We start from the raw sequence: 20,743 nt of genomic DNA, 5'->3' as shown, positions 1-20,743 counted from the left end.
AGAAATCAATATTATATAGATCTATGTCCAAGAATATGTTAATATTCTCGGTATATACCTATTTATTAAGTTAATGAGAATTAAACACTTCTATGTAGCTTCCTCTTTCTTCTATATAAGATGAATGAATCTTTTTATTCTTGGTATATTCAGAGCTGGGATAGAATCTTAGTACTAAAACCTTGTACGAAAATGTCTTGAATACTTCCGCAGAAGATGAATGTGTCTTATACTGCTTGGAATTATTGAACTGGCACATACAATCTTTACATATATTTAAGTTGGAATGTCTGCAAGAAACATGTGTCATAAAAACTAATTGTGTCCCCTTGTTAGCTTCAAGTTGTCGATTTATCTGACTATAAATTACAGCCTTCGCCTCATTCTCTTTCGTATACATCTTGTCATCCATTCAAAAATGAAGAAAATTGGATGGATATTTTTGGTATCCTTGGCTTTGCAGTTGCTTTCATCTTCTTCACGAGGTGTACATCAATCCATCAGAATCTAGAGTTATCTGATACAGTATATTTATTTTAGCAGTTGAATTTTACTATAGGAAAGTAGATAATGTCCATATTGTACTCAAATTTAAGTGGGCATGCACAAAGTTTGCTTTTCATCTTCATCAGTAATTTTGTATCTCATGAATTCGAAGTCTGCAGGTCCAGATACATCAAGGTGGCAGAGTATTGATTGTGGCAGCGAAAGAAGCTGGGAGGACAGGCTGCTCACATGGAGAAGTGATTATGATTACTCTCAGACTGGATGGAACAAACTAGTTGGCACAAATACAACCAGGGATGAATTTAACACCCTTCGGGCTTTCCCCAATGGATCAAAAGATGATTGTTACAATGTGCCTATTGATGCAGATATGGTCAGATATATTATCCGAGTGGGATTCTATTATGGCAACTATGATGGCCTCTCTAAACCTCCAACATTCGATCTCTTCATTAACAACAAAAAATGGACCACTATTAACACGTCACTAAATGAAGGTGAACCGTTTTATGAAGAGATCATATATCCTAACAAAGGATCAGAGTTCTTCAAGATTTGCCTGGTGCAAATTCAGGATGGAGGGATTCCATTTATTAACTCAATCGAAACTGTGGGAATATTTCATACATTGTATTATGAGATGGATACTAATGCCACATATAATCTTGTCACTAGGATCAACTTTGGGGGGCCAGAAGTCAGGTACATGAAGTCTTCTTTGTTATAAATCTCAAATTTCCTAGCCTTCAACATATGCACACATTTATTTCTCCTCACATGTTAACTTGGTACTCAGTATCAATCATAGATTTGGTAATCCGGAAGATTAGTCTGCATATGGATTTGTGTTAAGTGACCAATTGCTCTAAAATCTCAAGGCGTTAGAAGGAGGGCTTACCAGGATCATATTATATTTTAACACCCCCCCTCACACAAAAACCCATTTTTGGTCGACCTCAAGGTGTTAGGAGGAGGGCTTACCAGGATCATATTATATTGTACTAACTAGATTTTTTTTCCTTGCACTTCGTTTAATATTTCAGGTATCACCCACTGACTGATGAGAGATTTAACCGGATATGGAGCAAGGGATATACGACTTACGCCAATGTTTCTGGTTTACCTACAATTTATGCTGCCACATCCAGCAATTACCCTCCAGAATCTGTAATGGCAGATGCTATTGAATCTAATGCATCTGATCCAATCACCTTGACCATTGATCTTCCACAATTTACCCCGCAATCAGCCTTCATTGTTCTGTATATACCACAACTAGTTTACACTAATAAGCCTAACCAAACCAGATCATTAAAGATTGAAATTGATGGTAAGGATCAAGGGACCGCGGACACTATAGGTTATAATGAAAACACAGTGGTAACCAAGTACCCTGTGACAGTATCAGGCCCAACTATTAACATAACATTGTCACGTGTTAATGAGTCGAGTTTGCCACCAATGATTGCCGCGATGGAGGTGTTCACAAAATTGGATATGAATGTATCAGCAGCAGCACCAGAATATTTTTCCTTTGCATGTTCATTGATACTTCTTTTTATGCTTTTATCGGTGGCCTAAGGAGGTCGAGACAGTTGTTTTGATACATCTTGTAATATGTACCAGATGTAAGCTCTTTTATATATGATATCCATTTTACCTGCCTTTTAAATTATATTCTGAAATTTTCTAGATATCTATGCTATCACTGTCTGTTATCGTACCTATCGATTGTACTATAGATTTGGTGTGTTCTCTTGCAGTAAACCAGTAAAGATAACCGCGTTATACATTTTATATAAAACTTGTTAAATTTGTCAGATCCTTCATTAAAAAAAGTTTGTTGATTGCAGACTATGTATGAAAGATGGTCGATGAATACTAGAAACATGTAAATTAGCAAAGTAAATTGTTTCTTCTTGTTGGCTTCAGATCTTCAGTTTGCTGCACTATAAATTTACAGCTTTAACCTCATTCTCTTTAGACTGCAAGTTGTGATTTACTGATCTCTTTACTTGACTCCTTATACTGGTACCAATGGCGAAAGCTGGATGGATGATTTTTACTTTCTTAGCCTTACAGTTGCTTTCATTTTCTTCCCAAGGTACTTTGTTTTTGCTCTTCCGTTCAATATTATGTTCGTTTTTAAAAATATAATCTTCAATTTTAGCAACTTTCATTGTTGTCAGTAGTCCAAGTTAGCTTCACCCTGTGCTCAGCCTGATTTTTGAGTCCGAACCCTGGATTGTTACAGGGAGGAGGGCTTACCAGGATCATATTATATTCTAACAAAAGTTCAAGATCGTTGGTGGAGCTATTTATACGTTATCTCACACATCTTCGTTTCTGCAGATGCCTCGAAGTGGCTGAGTATTGATTGTGGCAACGACCAAATAAGCTTTCAAAACCTGCTCTTGTGGGACACCGATTCTGATTACATTCAAGTAGGATCAAATAAACGAGTTCGTGAAGAAGCAAGCAAGGATGAATTTAACACCCTTCGCGCTTTCCCCAACAATACTAGAAATAATTGTTACACTTTGCCTACTGAGAAACAAAAGCTCCGGTACATAATCAGGGTGGGATTCTACTATGGTAACTACGATGGTCTCTCTAAACCGCCAACATTCAATCTCTTCATCAACGACAGAATTTGGACAACTGTTAACACGTCAATAAACAATGGTGAGCCATTTTACGAAGAAATCATACATCAAGACCAAGAGTCAGGGTTCTTCAAAATTTGCTTTGTACAAATTTTAGATGGTGGAATTCCATTTATCAGTTCAATTGAAACCGTGGTTATATATGATTTATATCCAGAGATGGATACTAATGCAACATATAATCTTGTCACTAGGATCAACCTTGGTGGCCAAGAAGTCAGGTACGTAAAGTTTTGTCATGAATCTCAGTGGTTTCTAACCTTTCATATACCACACACACAAATGTTTTCCATCATTCATAGTTATAAATTTTCTGTGATTAATTATTATTTGAAACCAGAACCGATGTCTATATGGCTTTTTTTCTTTGTACTCTGCAAATATTTCAGGTATGGCATAGGGTCAGGGGAGATATACAACCGGATATGGAGCAAAAAAGCTATGCCTTATGCCAGCGTTTCTGGTTTCACAGGTTCTTTTCCCTCACCCGATAATTACCCTCCTGTTTCTGTGTTGACAGATGCCATTATGTTCAATGCATCTGATCCGATGACTCTGACCATTGATCTTCCACAATCAACCCCGCAATCAGCTTACATTGTTTTGTACATAACAAACCTGGGCGACCTTTTCAATCCTAACACATCCGCAACAGTCAAAATTAAAATTGACAATCAGGATCAAGGGACGGTTGAAGCATTACATTTTGGTGAAACCACAGTGATAACTAAGTACCCTGTGATGGTATCGGGCCCAAGTGTTAATATAACATTGTCACCTGCTGATAAGGCGAGCTTGCCTCCAATGATCTCTGCAATGGAGGTGTTCACAAAATGGCCTACACATAAATCTGCAGCAGCACCGAAGCATTTCTCCTCTGCACATTCACTAATAATTCTTTTCATGCTTCTATTGGTGGCATAAAGAGAAGAAAACTGTTTGTTTTTTTTAAATAAAAGAGAAGGAAACTGTTGTTTGCCAGACAACGTAGTTTCTTCTTACATAGTGAATAAACGACACTGTTGGTACCTTTTGCTCAATCTGCTTGATGTAAGAGTTTTTTTTTTCTCAGAACCATATTGATTGTATCTGAATTTGAATGTATTTTACATTTACAGTACATATATTTTAGCTAATGGAACTTTTGTTATTATTAATCAAACTGTCAATGAATCTGCAATATCAGTCGGAAGCGCAGTTTGGTCTGTAGGATGTTATATACCTGCATTGCAGCATCGCTGGCATGAAGACGAAAAGAAATCAACTTACCATAGAAACTGCATTGAAGAATACATCACACTTGACAGAAAAATTCGTAATAGCTAAACACATCCACATTTCATCACATCCCTATAATTTAGAAAGTATATTAATATTTAGCAGAACATTGTGGCTTCTTCTGCTTGGTACTAGTTATACACTTATACTAAAATCGACAATCTTGTTATAAACAATGTAGGATATTACTTGGATACTTCATTAACCACATCAAAAAATTTGTTTTAGGAATGATGATGAACGCATAAGTTGCTTGATAACTAGTATTATATTGAAAAATGTCAATTAGATGAAATTCTGCCTTCTTATTTGCTTCAGCTCACCCTAGCCAGTCCATTATAATACAAAAAGTCAAAAACTCACCCTATTCTCCCTATGGAACTCTTTAACTCTTCTAAGTTCTAACAGGCTTGCTTGCAACTTAATAAAGCTGCAAGTTTAAAATTTTTGCGTACTGACATCTTAATTTTTGCAGATCTTAGCTCAGAACATCTTGAGGAGCTCAGAATGGAACAATAAAACAATTAGTCAGACACGAATACATGAGCCTGGAATTATTAAACTAATGAATTTGATTGAATAATACAGGCTATACTGTTTGGCGTAAATAGATGGTGTGATCTCTTATTACAAACCAGTAAATCAAATTTCTTGGATACTTCATTAGCCTGAACTTAATAATTTTAGAGGAGAAATACATGTAAGATAGTGTAGATGGTGGAGAACAGGGGTGATCGCAGTGCGGTTTTCGGCTAAAACCGCAAACCAAACCGCAGGTGCGGTTTTGTCAATTTCTCAAACCGCAACCGCACCGTGAAGAGTTAAAATCACATGAACCACACCACGAAAAGGCGGTGCGGTTGCGGGGCGGTTTATGCACTTTATACATTTAAATAATTTGTTAAAATCAAATTACGAATTTTGTCAATAATCAAATATCTTTTGAAGGAAATAAAATATGAAATTACAAATGAGAAATTTAGTAACTAAATGATGAATAATTCTTACGGTGCGGTTTGATGCGGTGCGGGCGGTTTTTGCGGTTCTTGTGGTTTGATGATCACCCTTATTGGAGAAATAAACCGATTAAAAAAATAGAAAGGAATTGGTTTAAATATGAATTATATATTTTAGTGATTTTTGATTAATTTTACGTTACAATTATTTATTATATTTACAAAATTGAGAATATTTATAAAAACAAATTATTCATTATCTAATAGAGATAAAGAGTGGAATTTAACTCCACATTCACGTGTAAAAAAATGATTTTTGGAATTATAATAAATCTATGAAATCATATATTAAAATCATAAAAATATTTGTATATTTTCTAGATTTTAAATTTAGTTTGTTTTAAATATTTTCTACATGTTTTATTTTTACCGTAAAAAGTAAACAAACAAAAACAAATTTCAGAAAAGACACCAATATATCCCAAACATCACACCTCTCTCCCTCTCTCTCTCCTCTCTCGACTCTCTCTCCTCTCATCTCTCTCCCTCTCTCCATGGAAATCGACGCGCTTCCCAACGGCAACTCCCCGGCCGCCACAACAACTCCGTTGCCGGCGACAACTCCCGCCGGTGCAGTTCCGGTTTCCAGAGCCGGTCAATTATCCGAATCTTTAAAACTAGAGCATCAGTTCCTCAGAGTCCCGTTCGAACACTACAAAAAGACGATCCGAGCGAATCATCGCGTCGTCGAGAAGGAAATGTCGTCGGTCATATCCGGCGTTTCGCAGGCTGCAGACGGCGATTTGTCGCGAGACGACGCCGTTTCCCAACTCAATTCACTCGTATCTAGATTACAAGGCCTCAAAAGAAAGGTATATATGCATACATACAGTTAAACATCGATGAATTAATACTTGATTAGTTGATAATATCGATTGTGTAATACATTTAGATCATTGTGATATAGAAACAGTAAAAACATCTATACATTGTAATCGGCGCTATGTGTTTTGCTTCGATTTGTTAATTAAATTAGTAAGTTGATTTTTTCCAGAATTTTTATTTTGTAGTGCGTGTGTGATATGAATTTATAGAAAGAGTTGAATTATACTGAGATTTTGGTGTGATGGTTTGTAAATAGTTGGAAGAGGGGAATTTAGCAGAACACTTGCAAGAACATAGATGCAGGGCAAGAATTGACCACTTGGAATCTGTGGACTTGGAGAACGTAGCAGAGTGGAATAATATGCGTGTGAAACGGATACTTGTGGACTACATGTTAAGGATGTCTTACTATGAGACTGCTACGAAGCTGGCACAGAACAGTAATATAGAGGTAAAGTTTACCTGCTTACGAATGAGTATTATGCATTTAGTGTTTGCTTGTATTTCTGGGGCTTGTTTTGCTTGGTCCCTTTGAATGTGGAGGAAGTCAAGTCATACATCCCAGGGGTAGGTACCTTGCGGAATGAATATCTTGCCAAGTTTTTGGCCTTGCAGAGTTTAAAAGGATTATACTATTAAAAGAATAAGATATTATTTGTAAATTTACAGTTCAGTTGTTTAATTTCAATTTAACCTTATAGTTTATATGGGAGAATGTTATAACCTCAAGGTAGGTCACCCTCAGTGAGGACAGCCTCAGGCAACCATCCTAAGGTTAAGGGTTTTTACATGTAAAAGAATAAGGCTGTATTTGTAAATTCAGAATTCAATTGTTTGATACAAAACTAACCTTATAGTTTATATGGGAGAACGTTATAGCTAGGGATCACAAATAATTCGATCAGAAAATGCGAATAGGGATAGTTGTTAGAGTTATCATTTAATATAATTTATTAACTTACTAGAAATTGAATTGTTTATTATATATTTAGGGAACCCAGTAGGATACTCTTGGAGATGCTCTTAGATGTTTTTTCTGGAAGTCCAAATGTAAGCCATTAGGTCCTCACTCTGATGTGTAAACTGCACATTAGTTGCCAAATTACTATTTTTCGCGTTAAGGCTGCTAAAATTTCATGAGATTCGATATCATATTATTATGTCTCCTTGGTACCAGGATCTTGTTGACATCGAGGTATTTCAAGAAGCAAAAAAGGTTATTGATGCTCTTCGTAATAAAGAGGTTGCTCCTGCTTTGGCCTGGTGTGCGGAGAACAAGTCCAGATTAAAGAGATCCAAGGTATATACTATGTTCTATATGACATGCAAGAATTGACATGTAACTTTAATATTGATTCTCCGAGATGTTATTTTTCGACTTTGAAATATGACGACAGTATCGGAAGTAGTTTTACTATTTTATAATCTGTGCCTATGCCTCCTAAGCAGAGTTGTATTGAGCATGTAAATTGATTTTGTTGTTTGTAGTTGTAGGTTTATTTGCAACTCGTCCATCCTATGAGAAAAGTAGTTTCAAATTATAAACCAACACCCCCTTCCTATATAGTAGGTATTATATTCTTATTTAGTCAAGTTTGCATGCTCTTATACATAGAGTCCCCTTTTTTATTACAGAATGACTTAACTAGCAATGGCTATCTTTTAAGGTGTTTATGCCTAGTTATCTGCCCTGGTCCTGAACAGTCTTTGTCCCGCATGAATGCAGTGTGAGAGATTCTGTTTGAAACTCACCTTCAAGCCCAAAAACCTTTTGCTTCCTTGACTTGTGAAGTTTCTGATTAGAAGCGCCTAAATTGTCACAAACGCTAATATCTTTCGTATAAGCCAAAGAAACCCTTAATGCAGACCTTAAAAGTTTTCTAAACTCATCTCAAGAGGGTCAACAGAAACATTGACGCATGCATATGTAGTTGTTTACCTATCCAAATTCTTTCCCAACTGGAACAAAGTGGTAGAAGAGAGAAATTTTGCAACTAGCCATCCCATCAATCACTCCTATATGATATGTGAACAAATCCAAGCTGGTGTCGATTCATGATGAACATAGATTACTGTGAAGTGAAAAAATTGCTTTAACAAGACGTCGCGAAATCAAACAATAAAGCGTCTTTGGTTAGTGGCAGACCCTTCCGAAGGTGACTGAACCGCTTATAGTGAAATTCCTCAACCCCGTTTATTTGTTTACCTGGGAGTTGGGACCGTAAGTTATGAAATGTTTTGTGTGATGGAGAGGCTTTGTACTCGTAAAGGTCTTTCTGTTTTGGCCATTTAATAAAACCCAATACTTTTTCCCTTGAGTATTTTACTCTGGATATCTAGCTGAGTTATTATATCTAAAAGGACAATGTTGCCTCATTACTAATATAATTTGAATTGCTGTTTCAGAAGTCTAATAAGAATTTTGCAAAAAATAAATAACGCTTAAAATATTTGATGACAGAGCAAATTTGAATTTCAATTGAGACTTCAAGAGTTCATTGAATTGGTTCGAGATGGAAACAACATGCGGGCTATCACCTATACCAGAAAATATCTTGCACCATGGGGAGCTACACATCTGAAAGAGTTGCAGCGGGTTTTTGCAACACTGGCTTTTAGGAGCAATACCGAATGCTTACAATACAAGGTGAGCAAGATCATTATTTACTTTAATTGTGCATTTTCATTTACTGCAATGACAATACCCTCATCACAGATAGTAACAATTAGAGTTAAATTACTCCGTCCTGCAAACAAAATTATGCATAGTTTCCTCATCTGAAGGCTAATTACTTTCATGTGTGTGTGTGTGATTAACCTTAGAATTTGCCATCTTATCAGGTATAAGCTTTTTAATATACCTGAATACTGTATATCACGTTATTAATGCTCAGCCACCTGTGAAGAGAGATAATTTTAAAACATCCTTTCACATAATAAGATTTATTATTAAATTAAACCAACTATTAACTTTAAAGTGCTATTATGTTCATTAAAATCATCCTTATTAACTTTAAAGTGCTATTATGTTCATAATAAGAAAAGGTGATTGGCCAATATTTTTCAATAATATGCTATCTTTATCGTTGATAAAAAATATGGTATGCTATGTTGTAGGTTTACTTACAGTTCCTAGCCAGCAATTGAGAATTTTTTGTAAAAAGTTTGTGGCTCAACCCTCACTTTTCTAAATATATACATATCTGACTATATCGCGCATCTGCACGCGTATTTATAACATTAATTTATGGACAGACGTTAATTATAAAAGTATGGTTTCCCTTCATTGCAAGATTTTGTAGAGGCAAGATTGCAATTGGTATGGTGTTTTATGACCACCTAAGGGTACTTGTAATATAATTGCATATGTTTGTTTATTATGGTTTAATACAGGCTTTATTTGAACCAAAGCAATGGGATTTCCTAATGGATCAATTCAAGCAGGAGTTCTGTAGGATATACGGGATGACACTTGAGCCTTTGTTGAATATATATCTGCAAGCAGGCTTGTCGGCTTTGAAAACACCGTATCCTTTATAGTTGATTTACTAGCAAGTAGTATGTATATATCTTTATGCATCAGATTGTCCTCAATGTTGACACATATATCCCCCACCAAAACATTTAGTGGTGTTAAAAATCTTCACTTTTTGATAAAAGTATTCTTTTGTTTAAAAGTTCTTAGTGATAAGACTTTGGCAGATTGGCTGATTCAGTTTCCTACTTACAAATATATATTGTTCTTCACTTTTTGATGACATGGCAGTTATAGCTCCATCTATCTTTTGTTCACATGTGGTTCTGCCTTGTCCTATATCCATGCCATTGTTATTTTTACCTTAACCTTTGTTTAGATTCTGCTATGAAGATGATTGTCCAAAAGAGGACCCTTTGTCGCAGGAGGGCTTTCGTAAATTGGCATCTCCTTTACCATTCTCAAAGCAACACCATTCAAAGCTTGTTTGCTATATAACTAAAGAGATAATGGACACAGAAAACCCGCCTCTGGTGTTACCTAATGGCTATGTTTACAGCACTAAGGTTCTTATAAAAATTATGTTTCCAAGCTTATGAAGTACTTTTGCATTTGAATAACAAATTCCTTCTAATATATCATCTGAGGGAGGATTTTGTTTTTGATAATTTTTCTGCTACAATGCTAGGCTCTTGAAGAAATGGCCAGCAAAAACAACGGCAGCATTACTTGCCCAAGGACAGGAGAAGTATGTGACTATTCCCAAGTTGTGAAGGCATTTATTTCGTAAGCTTAACATGTTCAAGTCAGAACTGTCGAATCATGACACATGCTTTCAGTTTGTTGTTGGTTTAAGATTAGTTTGCCTGCATGTATATATGCAAGAATCAGTTGCACTCTGTAATTATTCTTTTGCTAAGTTGATAGGACGAATGATAAAATATCGCCTATATATAAAGTTGTAAGGATACAGAATTCCTCGTTACATTTGTCACCAAAAAAAGGTGGTGCATAACATGTGTACCAGGATATATATGATACTTATTCTCGTAAAGGATGCTAATCTGTGTAAAATGTTTCTTTTAAAGTTTCGCGTGTGAATGCGGGCAATTCTTTTCGGTCACCAGACAATGATCCCAATCTTTACATGAGACAATTTAAGAAAGTCAAACCTAGCACTACGTGAGCCGAGAAATCACCACTTGCCTAAAGGATTATCCTTGTTTAAACAGAATAGGAACTAAGAAGTTGACAGGTAGGAATTGAGTAGTTGTACCATTAAAAACTTTCAGAAAGTATTGACCACGCATGTATAAATATTTTGTGTAACCTATGGTCCGAACCTTGGCATATGATTCTTGCAACATGCCTTTATGTTTATTATTTGCAGAGAAGATGAACGCCTTCATTTTATTAGGTTAGGGCTGCCTCTGTTTCATGCGCTTTGAGTGAAAAATCAGGTTTTTCATCATTTCATGATAAACGCGGTACCCGGGACGTACAGTGGCGGAGCCCGAACTTAACAGTGGTAGGGGCACATTAAATTTTATAACCGTAACGAGCGAATGAATTTTACGATAAACTCTCATTTTACCTTCTGATTTTTCTGAAAACAATACGAGAAAAAAGTATTAACAAATAATAAAATTATGATATCAAATCTTAGAACTAGGAGGTACATGAGAGCTACAGTTATATGTTTTTAATAAAAATATAATTTTTTTTAAGACCCCGGAAGGCACAATGTGCCTCCGCCACTGCATACGTATGTTGCTGCAGACGGGGTATTTTTTCCCTTCAAACGTTAGAATAGAATGGAGGGTGTTGGTCTAAACCAGTGAGCTGCATTTCTCTTGATTCATCAGATCATACAAGAATCATGTTGGTCGGTGTAGTGAGCATGAACCTTAATTTGGTTTTAGTCAGGAAGTGGTTGTATTCTCATACCATATTCGGTTTCACATTCGGTATGGGTGCATTTTGTCAATTAGCAGTCATCTCTAAATTTTGCTCAAAACAAACCAGCAATCCAACATCTACCTTTTAAACTAATAGGGATTGAAATTAGTTTAGAAATATATGATCAGGTCGTTGGCCCATCGGCATCAGCCGAAACAAATAGTTTGAAATTACTGTATGATGGAGATATCTGACTGTACAAATATGGTTCTTTATTTGTCCCAAGTCAAAACACCTAAAAGGTGCCAATAAGCACCACAATATTTGTTGGATAAATTTTATACGAGTAATCAAAATGGAGAAAGTTATGTTTAATAGTTATCATAAAATATGAATTTCATGCGAATCAAAATTGCATAAATTTTTTTATACAGAAATATTACTGATTTCTAAATGTAATTTTGGAATCACCTGGCTTACACTAGAGTCAAGATTTAATCGTTATCTTTATTTCATATTTCATATTATTATTTATTGTTAAAAATATTCTACATGAAATATTTGTGAATAATTGAACTCACTTAAAAAATTAATTTAAATATAAACTATATATTAATATAAATAAATTATTTACTATATAAATTAATTTATATTATATTAAAATAACACATTTACCAACTTACATAACTAATATTTGAAACTAATAATTTATATTATATATACAAATTGGAATAATCATCAATTAGTGTGAAATTAATCTAAAAATTATTTAATTTTTCTTAATCAATTTTAATTCGGCACACATTCAAAATAGAAAAAACATTTATCTAAATCCATATTTAGGAATCAAATTAAAATTCTTAAAACCCGGTTGATTTTACTGCACGCATCTCAACTCTCAATCACTAAAGGCACACTCTAATTCTCGGAAACAAAAAAAAAAAATGATGATAAAAAAAAAAAAAGTTCTGCCGGAAAAATAAAGAAAGAAAATTAGAATAAAAATTATATAAACTTCAACTTCCATGTTTACAAAACGAATCCACCCAAATATCTCTCTCGCTCCCTCTCTCTCTCTCTCGATCTCTTCCAGTTGTTATCTACACAAGGTGTGTATCTAAGTTGTGATTTTCGGCTGCCTAATTTTATATTTCAGCTTTTGGTTTTTAGTATGGTGCTTTGTTGTAGAAACCCCCTGTTCTACTATGCAAATTGTTAGTATTGTTTTTAACTTCTGGGTTTTATCTTATACACAAATTTAAGCATGCCCATGTATTGATTTTGTTGTTGGTGTGTGTGTGTGTTTGTGTTCTAAATAGCTATTAATTGAGTTGCTGGTATTGTTGTGTTGTTTAATTTCGCTTTCGTTATTAGTTGTTTTGTTATGTGTAATAAACATTGATATAAGTATCTGTTTGATTTGTTGTTGATAGTGGTTTTTATATTGATTTTGATTCTTGAGTATGGACAGATTGTTGGTGTCTGTGAATTTGGATGATAAGGCGAGTTTACGGGCTGTGTTTAGTCTTCTTGTGGTAGCTTTTGAGCAAAATTTGGTAATCGGGTAATTTGGGTATATTCTGTTATGTGAAAAATGGTGACGACGACATGGAGGAAAATTGTGTATCCCTGTTGGAGGCCTTCTACGGAAGGTGATGGCCTATTTAGTAATAGCTTTGCGGATGATTATGGAAGGAGTGAGGGGTTGTTGTGGTATAAGGACTATGGGCGTCATGTTTATGGTGATTTCTCTATGGCGGTAGTTCAAGCTAATAATATAGTGGAAGATCAAAGCCAGCTTGTATCTGGGTCGATGAGTTCAGTTGATTGTGGTCCGCAAGGGACATTTGTTGGAGTATATGATGGTCATGGAGGTCCAGAAGCAGCGCGTTTCATAAATAATCACCTGTTTGATAATATCAAGAGTATGGTTTTCTTTTTGTACATATATTTGTCCCCTTCCCCAATGGCTTCTTATTTTTACTTCATGCTTACTGACATTGTGATGCATATAACTAGTTTACTGTCATTCTTTGTGCTAGTTGATTGCCAGATCCTTTGTGGGGGGAATTTGGCAGATCAGGTTCACTTGTGATTTAGTCTCTCAAGTATGTCGATCTTCATTTTATATTCTTCGTTTAGAAGGATTAATACATGCGGTGATAAGTAAAGGAACAGAGTGCAATAGTTATATCATTCCCCGTACAGGACATTAGAAGATGAGGGGAATGACATAACTAGTCTAGTAAATTAACGCTGGGTGTTGCAATAATTGGATAAATCAAGGCTGGGTGTTGCAAATAATTGTTCAAAATAATACTGTAATATGTTAATATTTTAGATTGTTAATGCACAAATATACAAAGTCGTATGCGTATGTCTATGCCTGTTGAATGATACCAGCACGTCTCGATTCTCGTATGTTAAATTGTTAATCCATCCATCACTCATTGTTGATGCCAGAGCAGAAACATTGACTAAAAGATTTAAACAAGAACTTTTACTCGTACTTCCACCAAAAATATTATCTGTAGAACAAAAGGGTCCAACTCCACTGCAGGAGACATCAGAAGAGACGACCTATATGTATCATCCTCTTTAGCATTTTAATTAAATATAGTATAAGCTTATCGTCTTGAATACTGAAAGTGATCAAAACACCTTATAATAAGGAACATGGTTTGACTTTGATTAGATACCAAAACTTCATAATTTTCTCTATTGTACTGGACTACTGGTAATATAGTCTTTAAAGTTTTCTAATTTATGTGTAAACTGACGTTTCAGCTATTCATGGTGCAGAATTCACATCACAGAATGAAGGAATGTCAGCTGATGTTATTAACAGAGCTTTTCTGGCAACTGAAGAGGAATTCCTGTCTCTTGTGAGACAGCAGTGGGCAATCCAGCCACAAATTGCTTCTGTAGGGTCATGCTGTTTGGTGGGTTTAATATGTGACGGATTGCTATATATCGCAAATGCTGGTGATTCTCGGGTTGTGTTAGGCAAATTAGATAACACCTTTAATGAGGTCAAAGCTGTTCAATTATCTGCTGAGCACAATGCAAGTTACGAGTCAGTTAGAGATGAATTGCACTCACTGCATCCAGATGATTCACAGATTGTAGTTTTGAAGCATATGGTTTGGCGTGTAAAGGGTATTATTCAGGTGATTTTTCATTACCCTACTTAGGCTGCTTAAGTGTTATGCCTAAAATCTTTTCAATCAGCGTCTCCAAGCATTAAGTACTAACTAGCATATGGTAATAAGTTGCTAGAACTGCTACAGGATCCGAAGTTTTTGATTGTTAATTGTGAACCAATCAGCAACGCTTTATGGGTGCAAACTGTGTTTCTGGTTTAAGAAAGTTCGTACCCTTTATTGACTCAAAAACTTAGATGACAGATACTGGATTAAACTCTTAATTCTTGTACTAATGGAAGATTTATGCACTTGCAGGTATCTAGGTCCATAGGTGACGCCTATCTGAAGAGATCAGAGTTTAACAGAGCGCCACTACTGCAGAAGTTTAGAGTACGGGAACCCTTCCACAAACCTATCCTAAAAGCTGAGCCATCAATTGTTGTTCAAAAACTCTACCCTGAAGACCAGTTTCTAATATTTGCATCAGATGGCCTGTGGGAGCATCTTAGCAATCAAGAGGCAGTTGATATTGTCAACAACAGCCCACGCAATGTAATTTCTTAGTTCCTTTGATTTTTTTAGTTGCAAATAATATGGTTGAATAAAAATAGTCTCAGTAAAGAGTGACTGCTAGTTCCCTTTTATCTTCTTTTGTAGTTTCCATTTGCTACAGTAAATTGATGTATTCCAAGAAAACTAGCATCCACCGTTTTTGTATATCAGGGGAAGCTAAACATAAGCCATACATAAAGTTAGCTTGTTATAATATGATAAATTCATCATCTTCACTGACATTTTCATTTTTTACTGCAGGGTAGTGCTAGGAAACTCATCAAAGCTGCACTTAGGGAAGCAGCAAAGAAAAGAGAAATGAGATACAGTGACCTGAAACAGATTGAAAGAGGGGTGAGAAGACATTTTCATGATGATATCACCGTGATAGTTTTGTTTCTTGACAGTAATCTGATTAGTCAGAGCCCCTGCAATGGACCAATGCTTTCGGTCCGAGGAGGGGGAGGTATACCTAATGGTGTGAATAACCTAATTTAAAAGTTTCAGTTGCTTGTACGAAGACCTAGATGCCTGTTACTGAATTTCTTTCATTAAATGAGTTTTAATACGCTATGAAATAGATGGATGATAAAACACCTGTAGTTTCCTCTAGTAGATGGAATTTCAAGCGAGATGGTGGAGTTGATGATTATGTGAAGACGAAGCTTATCGTAAATTGTGTGGGAAATCTCTGGCATATGAGACACTAAAAGCGGCCATCTGATCAAGAGTTGAAATTCCTATGGTCATGTTATATCTCAAGTAGACATTTTGTACTGGATGTGATGTGAGACCTATATTTGAGATTGGTTATTTAGAAATGCATGTTTATAATTTTGCAAATGTGTAGTATGCACTTTCAAGTGTACTCGTTCAGTTTTCATATGATATGTCTTTAAAATTTTATTGCATAGCGATTTCCAATGTAGTGAATGAAGTCGCGAAAGATTAGATTAGTCCTAACTCAACGTACACTTGAGGCAGTATAGGATTCTAAATATCTTGGACATGTTAATTAGATTCCTTACTTTTAAGCAATGCAGTTATACACAGTTCTAAAAATCTAAATTTCGGATTTAGATAAATTTCTGATTTATCAAAAGAATTTATCAAAATTCTTTTGATAAATACATTGTAAATCCTAAATCGATAAGTCGCTTCCTCATCATTTCTCCCATCATGTTATGGAATAATTTATTTCATTTAATTAAAAACATTTAAATTGCATATGATATTTTAAAATAGGAAATGATTACCAACAATTAATTGTTGACAATAAAATATCAATATCAATAATACATTAACAGAACCTGAACCCTGAAAAACATAATATGCGGGAAGACCTTCATTTATAATCTCTTCATTTACCGAAAAGTTTCGGGACGCTTGTATAGTTCGTATAAAAAAAAAAAGTAGCATCCTCTCTCCTAGCCCTAATTCTCTCTAGCCTAGCCTTTCTTTTGCCGTAGCCGCCTGGGGCTTCCATCGATTTTCACCGGTGAAAAGCCCCGAATCACTTGATTGCTTTGTTTTTCTTCCTAGTTTTTGAATAATACATCTTCCCGGGAAAATTTGATTTAAAACCATTGGAGATTTCGCTGTCTCTCTTCCAAGCGGGTGAGTTTTAGCCCGATTTCTCTTGTTTTTGTGGTTCTGCTCCGGATCTGTTCTCGTGAGAATTCTTAGATCTAAAACTATCGGAGATTTCGTTGTCTTTCTTCTATGTTTCAAGCGGGTGGATTTTCAGTCCGATTTCTCTTGTTTCTGTGCTTTTGCTTCAGATCTAAGGTTGTTTTCTATCCTAGTGAGAGTTTTGTTTTTCGCTTCTTAATTGTAAGCGGAGTTTTGATTTGGTGATGAGAGTATGTATGGAATCGTCGTTTTGGTCGATAGCTCAAACGATAGCTCAGTTAACCAGTAATTCAACGAGGATGCATGAAACGGGTACTTGTATTTGTATATACATTTTCTTCAAAATATCGTTTAACTGTCTATTTACGAGAACATGCGATTGTTTGTTCGACTCGATCATTGGTGTAGATGCCGTATGGTTTTTTATTATTAGATTAACACATTTGTTAAAAAAAAAAAGAATAAATTAAAAATGTAAATTAAAAAAAAAAACAAACACGTGAGTACCACATATAGGCAGACATGAGATATACAGTTAATTGGGTTGGAAGCATTTTTAATCAATCCAGAAAGAATGGCAGCCCTAAGTATCTATCAACACACTGCACTCGTTTCTGCAACTTCAAGAAATGTATGTATTGACTCTGTCTCTCCCTCTTCTTTGAAACCATCGTCAAGATTCTATCAAAACAATCTAAAGATTCAATCTTTTCCTAGTTCACAACATACCCTTTTCAGTAATTATGCTCCTCGTAGAGCTGTAGTTTCAGCAGTTGCAGCAAATAGGTATGTCCTGATTTTCCTGTTGTTTTGTTTTGTTTTGTTTTTTTTGACAAGATTCGAACCCTCGGACTCGGGTAAAAAGGGGGAGTGAGATATCATTTGTCTAGAGGTCATTGGTTGTTGAACACATTGTTGTGTTTATGTTTTTTGGCAAAAGTGTGCAGGAGGTTCTTCCACCTGCTCTTGATTCTACTTCAGAACCACCTGCAATATTTGATGGAACCACAAGGTTAGGCGCATTCGGTTGCTGTATAAATTTTGATGGAAACTGTTAGAAAAACCAAACCCTTAAGTTTTCATTGAAGTGTGATCGTTTGACATGGTATCAGAGCTCAGACTGAATAGATATATTGCATTATCAAATTGCGGTCACCTTTTGGTTGATAAACATAAGTGATTCATTTAGTAACTTTTATAGCAGCTATCTAACATAATTTCAAATTTCATACACCTTTAATTGATAAAAATTCAAGATTTATTTAGGGAATTACTGCGGCCATCTAATATGAACTATGGGGTTCAGTGTCATCTGCGGTACCACCAAATCCTTAAAAAGTCTCATTCTTCTGATAAAGTTAGCGGCTTACAGTGGCCAGTGTTTTTAATTAATGCTCATAGTTGTATTTCTTTTATTAAGATGTGCAATGTTGGGATTTCCTTATGTCCATCTGCTTATTGAACTTTATTGGTTGAAGGCTATACATATCTTACACTTGCCCGTATGCACAACGCACATGGATTACGCGTAACTGTAAGGTTGTTCCACTAGGCAAGAATTAATTGTTTTTCATTATTACTTCAATTTTCTTACCTTTTGTGTTAATATGACTAGTCGGCTGACATTAAAAATTCAGTTATAAGACATTATTTACTTTTCTTTGGAGCAGGGATTGCAAGACAAGATCGAGTTGGTTCCTATTGACCTACAAAACAGGCCAGTTTGGTATAAGGAGAAAGTTTACCCCCCAAACAAGGTGAAGTTCTTTGGACAATATGCTTTATAAAATGTCATAATAATAAGCATAATATGATGATTGTGTCTTAATATAATCTCAAACTAACTTGAGTTTTTCAAGTGAAACATGCTGAATAGTTGTTTGGTTTGTGAAGTAAAGCTTCGGGAAGAGGTTATAGATATTTGTTTAAAGGTACAACTTCTTGATTTGAAATTCGAATAACTGTTATGCTGTAATATTTAATTTAGGTTCCTGCTTTGGAACACAACAATGAGGTCAAGGGAGAAAGTCTTAATTTGATAAGATATATTGATAACAACTTTGAAGGGCCTCCACTTTTCCCAGACGTAAGATTTGTAGCTTTTTGTTATAAAATAAATAATTCTTTGTTCTTTAGTGCTTAATTGATGGTGAATGTAGGATCCTGTTAAGAAGGAGTTTGCAGAAGAACTACTAAACTACATTGACTCTTTCCGTAAAGCTGTAATAACATTTTTTAAGGCGGATGAAATGAGTGAAGCCGGTGAGTGAAACACAGGCTTTAATTTTGGATACCTAACTACAAAGATTTAAGTATATGACAACGTGTTTTCTTATATCAGCTGCTGCCTTCGATTACATTGAAACTTCTCTCGCTACATATGATGATGGGCCATTTTTCCTTGGCCAGTTCAGTCTGGTAAGTATATAATTTTGGGATGAAATGTAATCCTATTCCAACTTGGACTATACCTATAAATTCGTAACTGGGATTTTATACCTTAAGAACAAGTTGTCGTGTTAAATTCCAACTAGGTATATTTCGAGCTTGGTATTGTTTCTCTTACCCTATTCTTAGTATATCTTATCCACATCTCTATATGATACTTTCTAGGTGGACATAGCTTATGCTCCATTTATTGAAAGATTCCAGCCCTTCCTGCTGGAGTTTAGGCAGTATGATATTACCAAACAAAGATCGAAACTGGCAGCATGGATTGAGGTAAATTTACTTCGAAACATACTTGTGTAATATATACTGAAACTCCTTGTGCATATTATAGACATATGTTTTTATAATTTATGAAAAAGATTGAGATGGAGAGACTTATCGAAGCTCATATATCATAGTTCTCCTTAAATATTATACAGGCCAAGTATAGGGCAGCGAATCAAGTGTTAATGAGGAGTAAAGATAAGAAAAATCCAAATCCAATTTACCAAAATGTGGATTTGGATATATTTGATGGGGTAAAATGGACAAAGCCAACTGTTGGCGAGGCTAATGGGAGACTTAAGAGGGGGAGACAATAGACAGTTCATGTATTTTGGCATTTTACTTGCACATAATATTAGATTAACACTATTCTGGTATTATCCAGTTTACATAACATCATTGTGGTCAAATGTATGATTAATCTCTTGAGTAATCAAGAGATAAGGTAAAACATTATCGCCTTGATTGAACCAGGCAAGGCAAATTCATAGAGTCCTTTCCCGTTTCTGCTTACCCTTGATCATGCGACTACATCCAATCCATAGCACTTACTTCAAGTTTGCTTGAATACCATGGTTTTTCTTAATGTAGTGCTAATGTGCAATCCCTTTATGTAGGAACTAAACAAAATTGAAGGATACACACAAACCAGACGTGATCCAAAGGAACATGTTGAAAGCTACAAAAAGCGTTTCTCGGTACAGCAATGATTCGAATCATAAATCCTTCATTCTAACATATTATGCAGGTGAACTTATTTACCAATGTTGTTGCTTGTGCAGGTTCAGATTTGAACTTTTGGCGCTTCTTCTCGACTCTGGACATAATCAGAATAAGAACCTAGAGTGGTGTTTGCAGTTTTCCTAGTGGAATGAATTGCAAGAGAACTCAAAAATGTAATTATACTGCAAAGTAAATATAATTTCCTAATGTCTAAATTTACTAATCGGTTATTCCCTCACACTCAACACTGGCGACGCTTATTTTAGTAATGCAACAAAAATACTGTAAATATATTCTGTCAGGCACTCT

At 35.2% G+C, this 20,743-nt stretch overlaps 5 protein-coding genes across 10 annotated transcripts; all 5 read left to right on the top strand.

The window, feature by feature from the left end:
* The first annotated feature begins 309 nt into the window (after positions 1-309).
* On the top strand, positions 310-2,182 carry LOC108221779 (leucine-rich repeat receptor-like serine/threonine-protein kinase At2g14510). Its single transcript, XM_017395637.2, has 3 exons — positions 310-485; positions 666-1,209; positions 1,551-2,182. The coding sequence occupies exons 1-3, from the start codon at positions 419-421 to the stop codon at positions 2,086-2,088; spliced, it is 1,149 nt and encodes a 382-aa protein (XP_017251126.2). The 5' UTR covers positions 310-418; the 3' UTR covers positions 2,089-2,182.
* A 291-nt stretch (positions 2,183-2,473) lies between these two features.
* LOC108221778 (probable LRR receptor-like serine/threonine-protein kinase At1g07550) lies at positions 2,474-4,121 on the top strand. Its single transcript, XM_017395636.2, has 3 exons — positions 2,474-2,611; positions 2,860-3,394; positions 3,563-4,121. The coding sequence occupies exons 1-3, from the start codon at positions 2,545-2,547 to the stop codon at positions 4,095-4,097; spliced, it is 1,137 nt and encodes a 378-aa protein (XP_017251125.1). The 5' UTR covers positions 2,474-2,544; the 3' UTR covers positions 4,098-4,121.
* A 1,755-nt stretch (positions 4,122-5,876) lies between these two features.
* LOC108219869 (protein MAEA homolog) lies at positions 5,877-10,821 on the top strand. The gene is made up of 7 exons (XM_017393421.2): positions 5,877-6,279; positions 6,549-6,743; positions 7,470-7,592; positions 8,754-8,939; positions 9,686-9,819; positions 10,147-10,333; positions 10,456-10,821. Exons 1-7 carry the CDS (start codon positions 5,962-5,964, stop codon positions 10,555-10,557), a joined length of 1,245 nt encoding a protein of 414 aa, XP_017248910.1. The 5' UTR covers positions 5,877-5,961; the 3' UTR covers positions 10,558-10,821.
* Positions 10,822-12,667: 1,846 nt separating this feature from the next.
* LOC108219667 (probable protein phosphatase 2C 38) lies at positions 12,668-16,275 on the top strand. Of its 5 annotated transcripts, none has more exons than XM_017393157.2 (5): positions 12,668-12,775; positions 13,138-13,591; positions 14,469-14,836; positions 15,128-15,364; positions 15,626-16,275. In XM_017393157.2, exons 2-5 carry the CDS (start codon positions 13,261-13,263, stop codon positions 15,860-15,862), a joined length of 1,173 nt encoding a protein of 390 aa, XP_017248646.1. In that variant the 5' UTR covers positions 12,668-12,775; positions 13,138-13,260; the 3' UTR covers positions 15,863-16,275. The 5 variants fall into 5 exon arrangements, with proteins under 5 accessions (XP_017248646.1, XP_063950328.1, XP_063950329.1 ...); XM_064094258.1 differs by having other exon boundaries at positions 14,454-14,836; XM_064094259.1 differs by having other exon boundaries at positions 14,454-14,836; positions 15,470-15,688.
* Positions 16,276-17,516: 1,241 nt separating this feature from the next.
* Positions 17,517-20,739, top strand: LOC108223533 (glutathione S-transferase L3-like). 2 transcript variants are annotated; one of them, XM_017397848.2, is made up of 10 exons: positions 17,517-17,782; positions 17,937-18,008; positions 18,475-18,535; positions 18,667-18,753; positions 18,984-19,082; positions 19,156-19,258; positions 19,338-19,414; positions 19,610-19,717; positions 20,329-20,409; positions 20,494-20,739. In XM_017397848.2, the coding sequence occupies exons 1-10, from the start codon at positions 17,571-17,573 to the stop codon at positions 20,503-20,505; spliced, it is 912 nt and encodes a 303-aa protein (XP_017253337.1). In that variant the 5' UTR covers positions 17,517-17,570; the 3' UTR covers positions 20,506-20,739. The 2 variants fall into 2 exon arrangements, with proteins under 2 accessions (XP_017253337.1, XP_063949019.1); XM_064092949.1 differs by lacking the exon at positions 17,937-18,008.
* Positions 20,740-20,743: the final 4 nt, after the last annotated feature.

Source organism: Daucus carota, chromosome 5 (genome assembly GCF_001625215.2).
Source record: "Daucus carota subsp. sativus chromosome 5, DH1 v3.0, whole genome shotgun sequence".
NCBI lineage: Eukaryota > Viridiplantae > Streptophyta > Magnoliopsida > Apiales > Apiaceae > Daucus > Daucus carota.
Note: the sequence above shows the minus strand (reverse complement) of the source record. Positions and strands in the feature narration are given on the sequence as shown.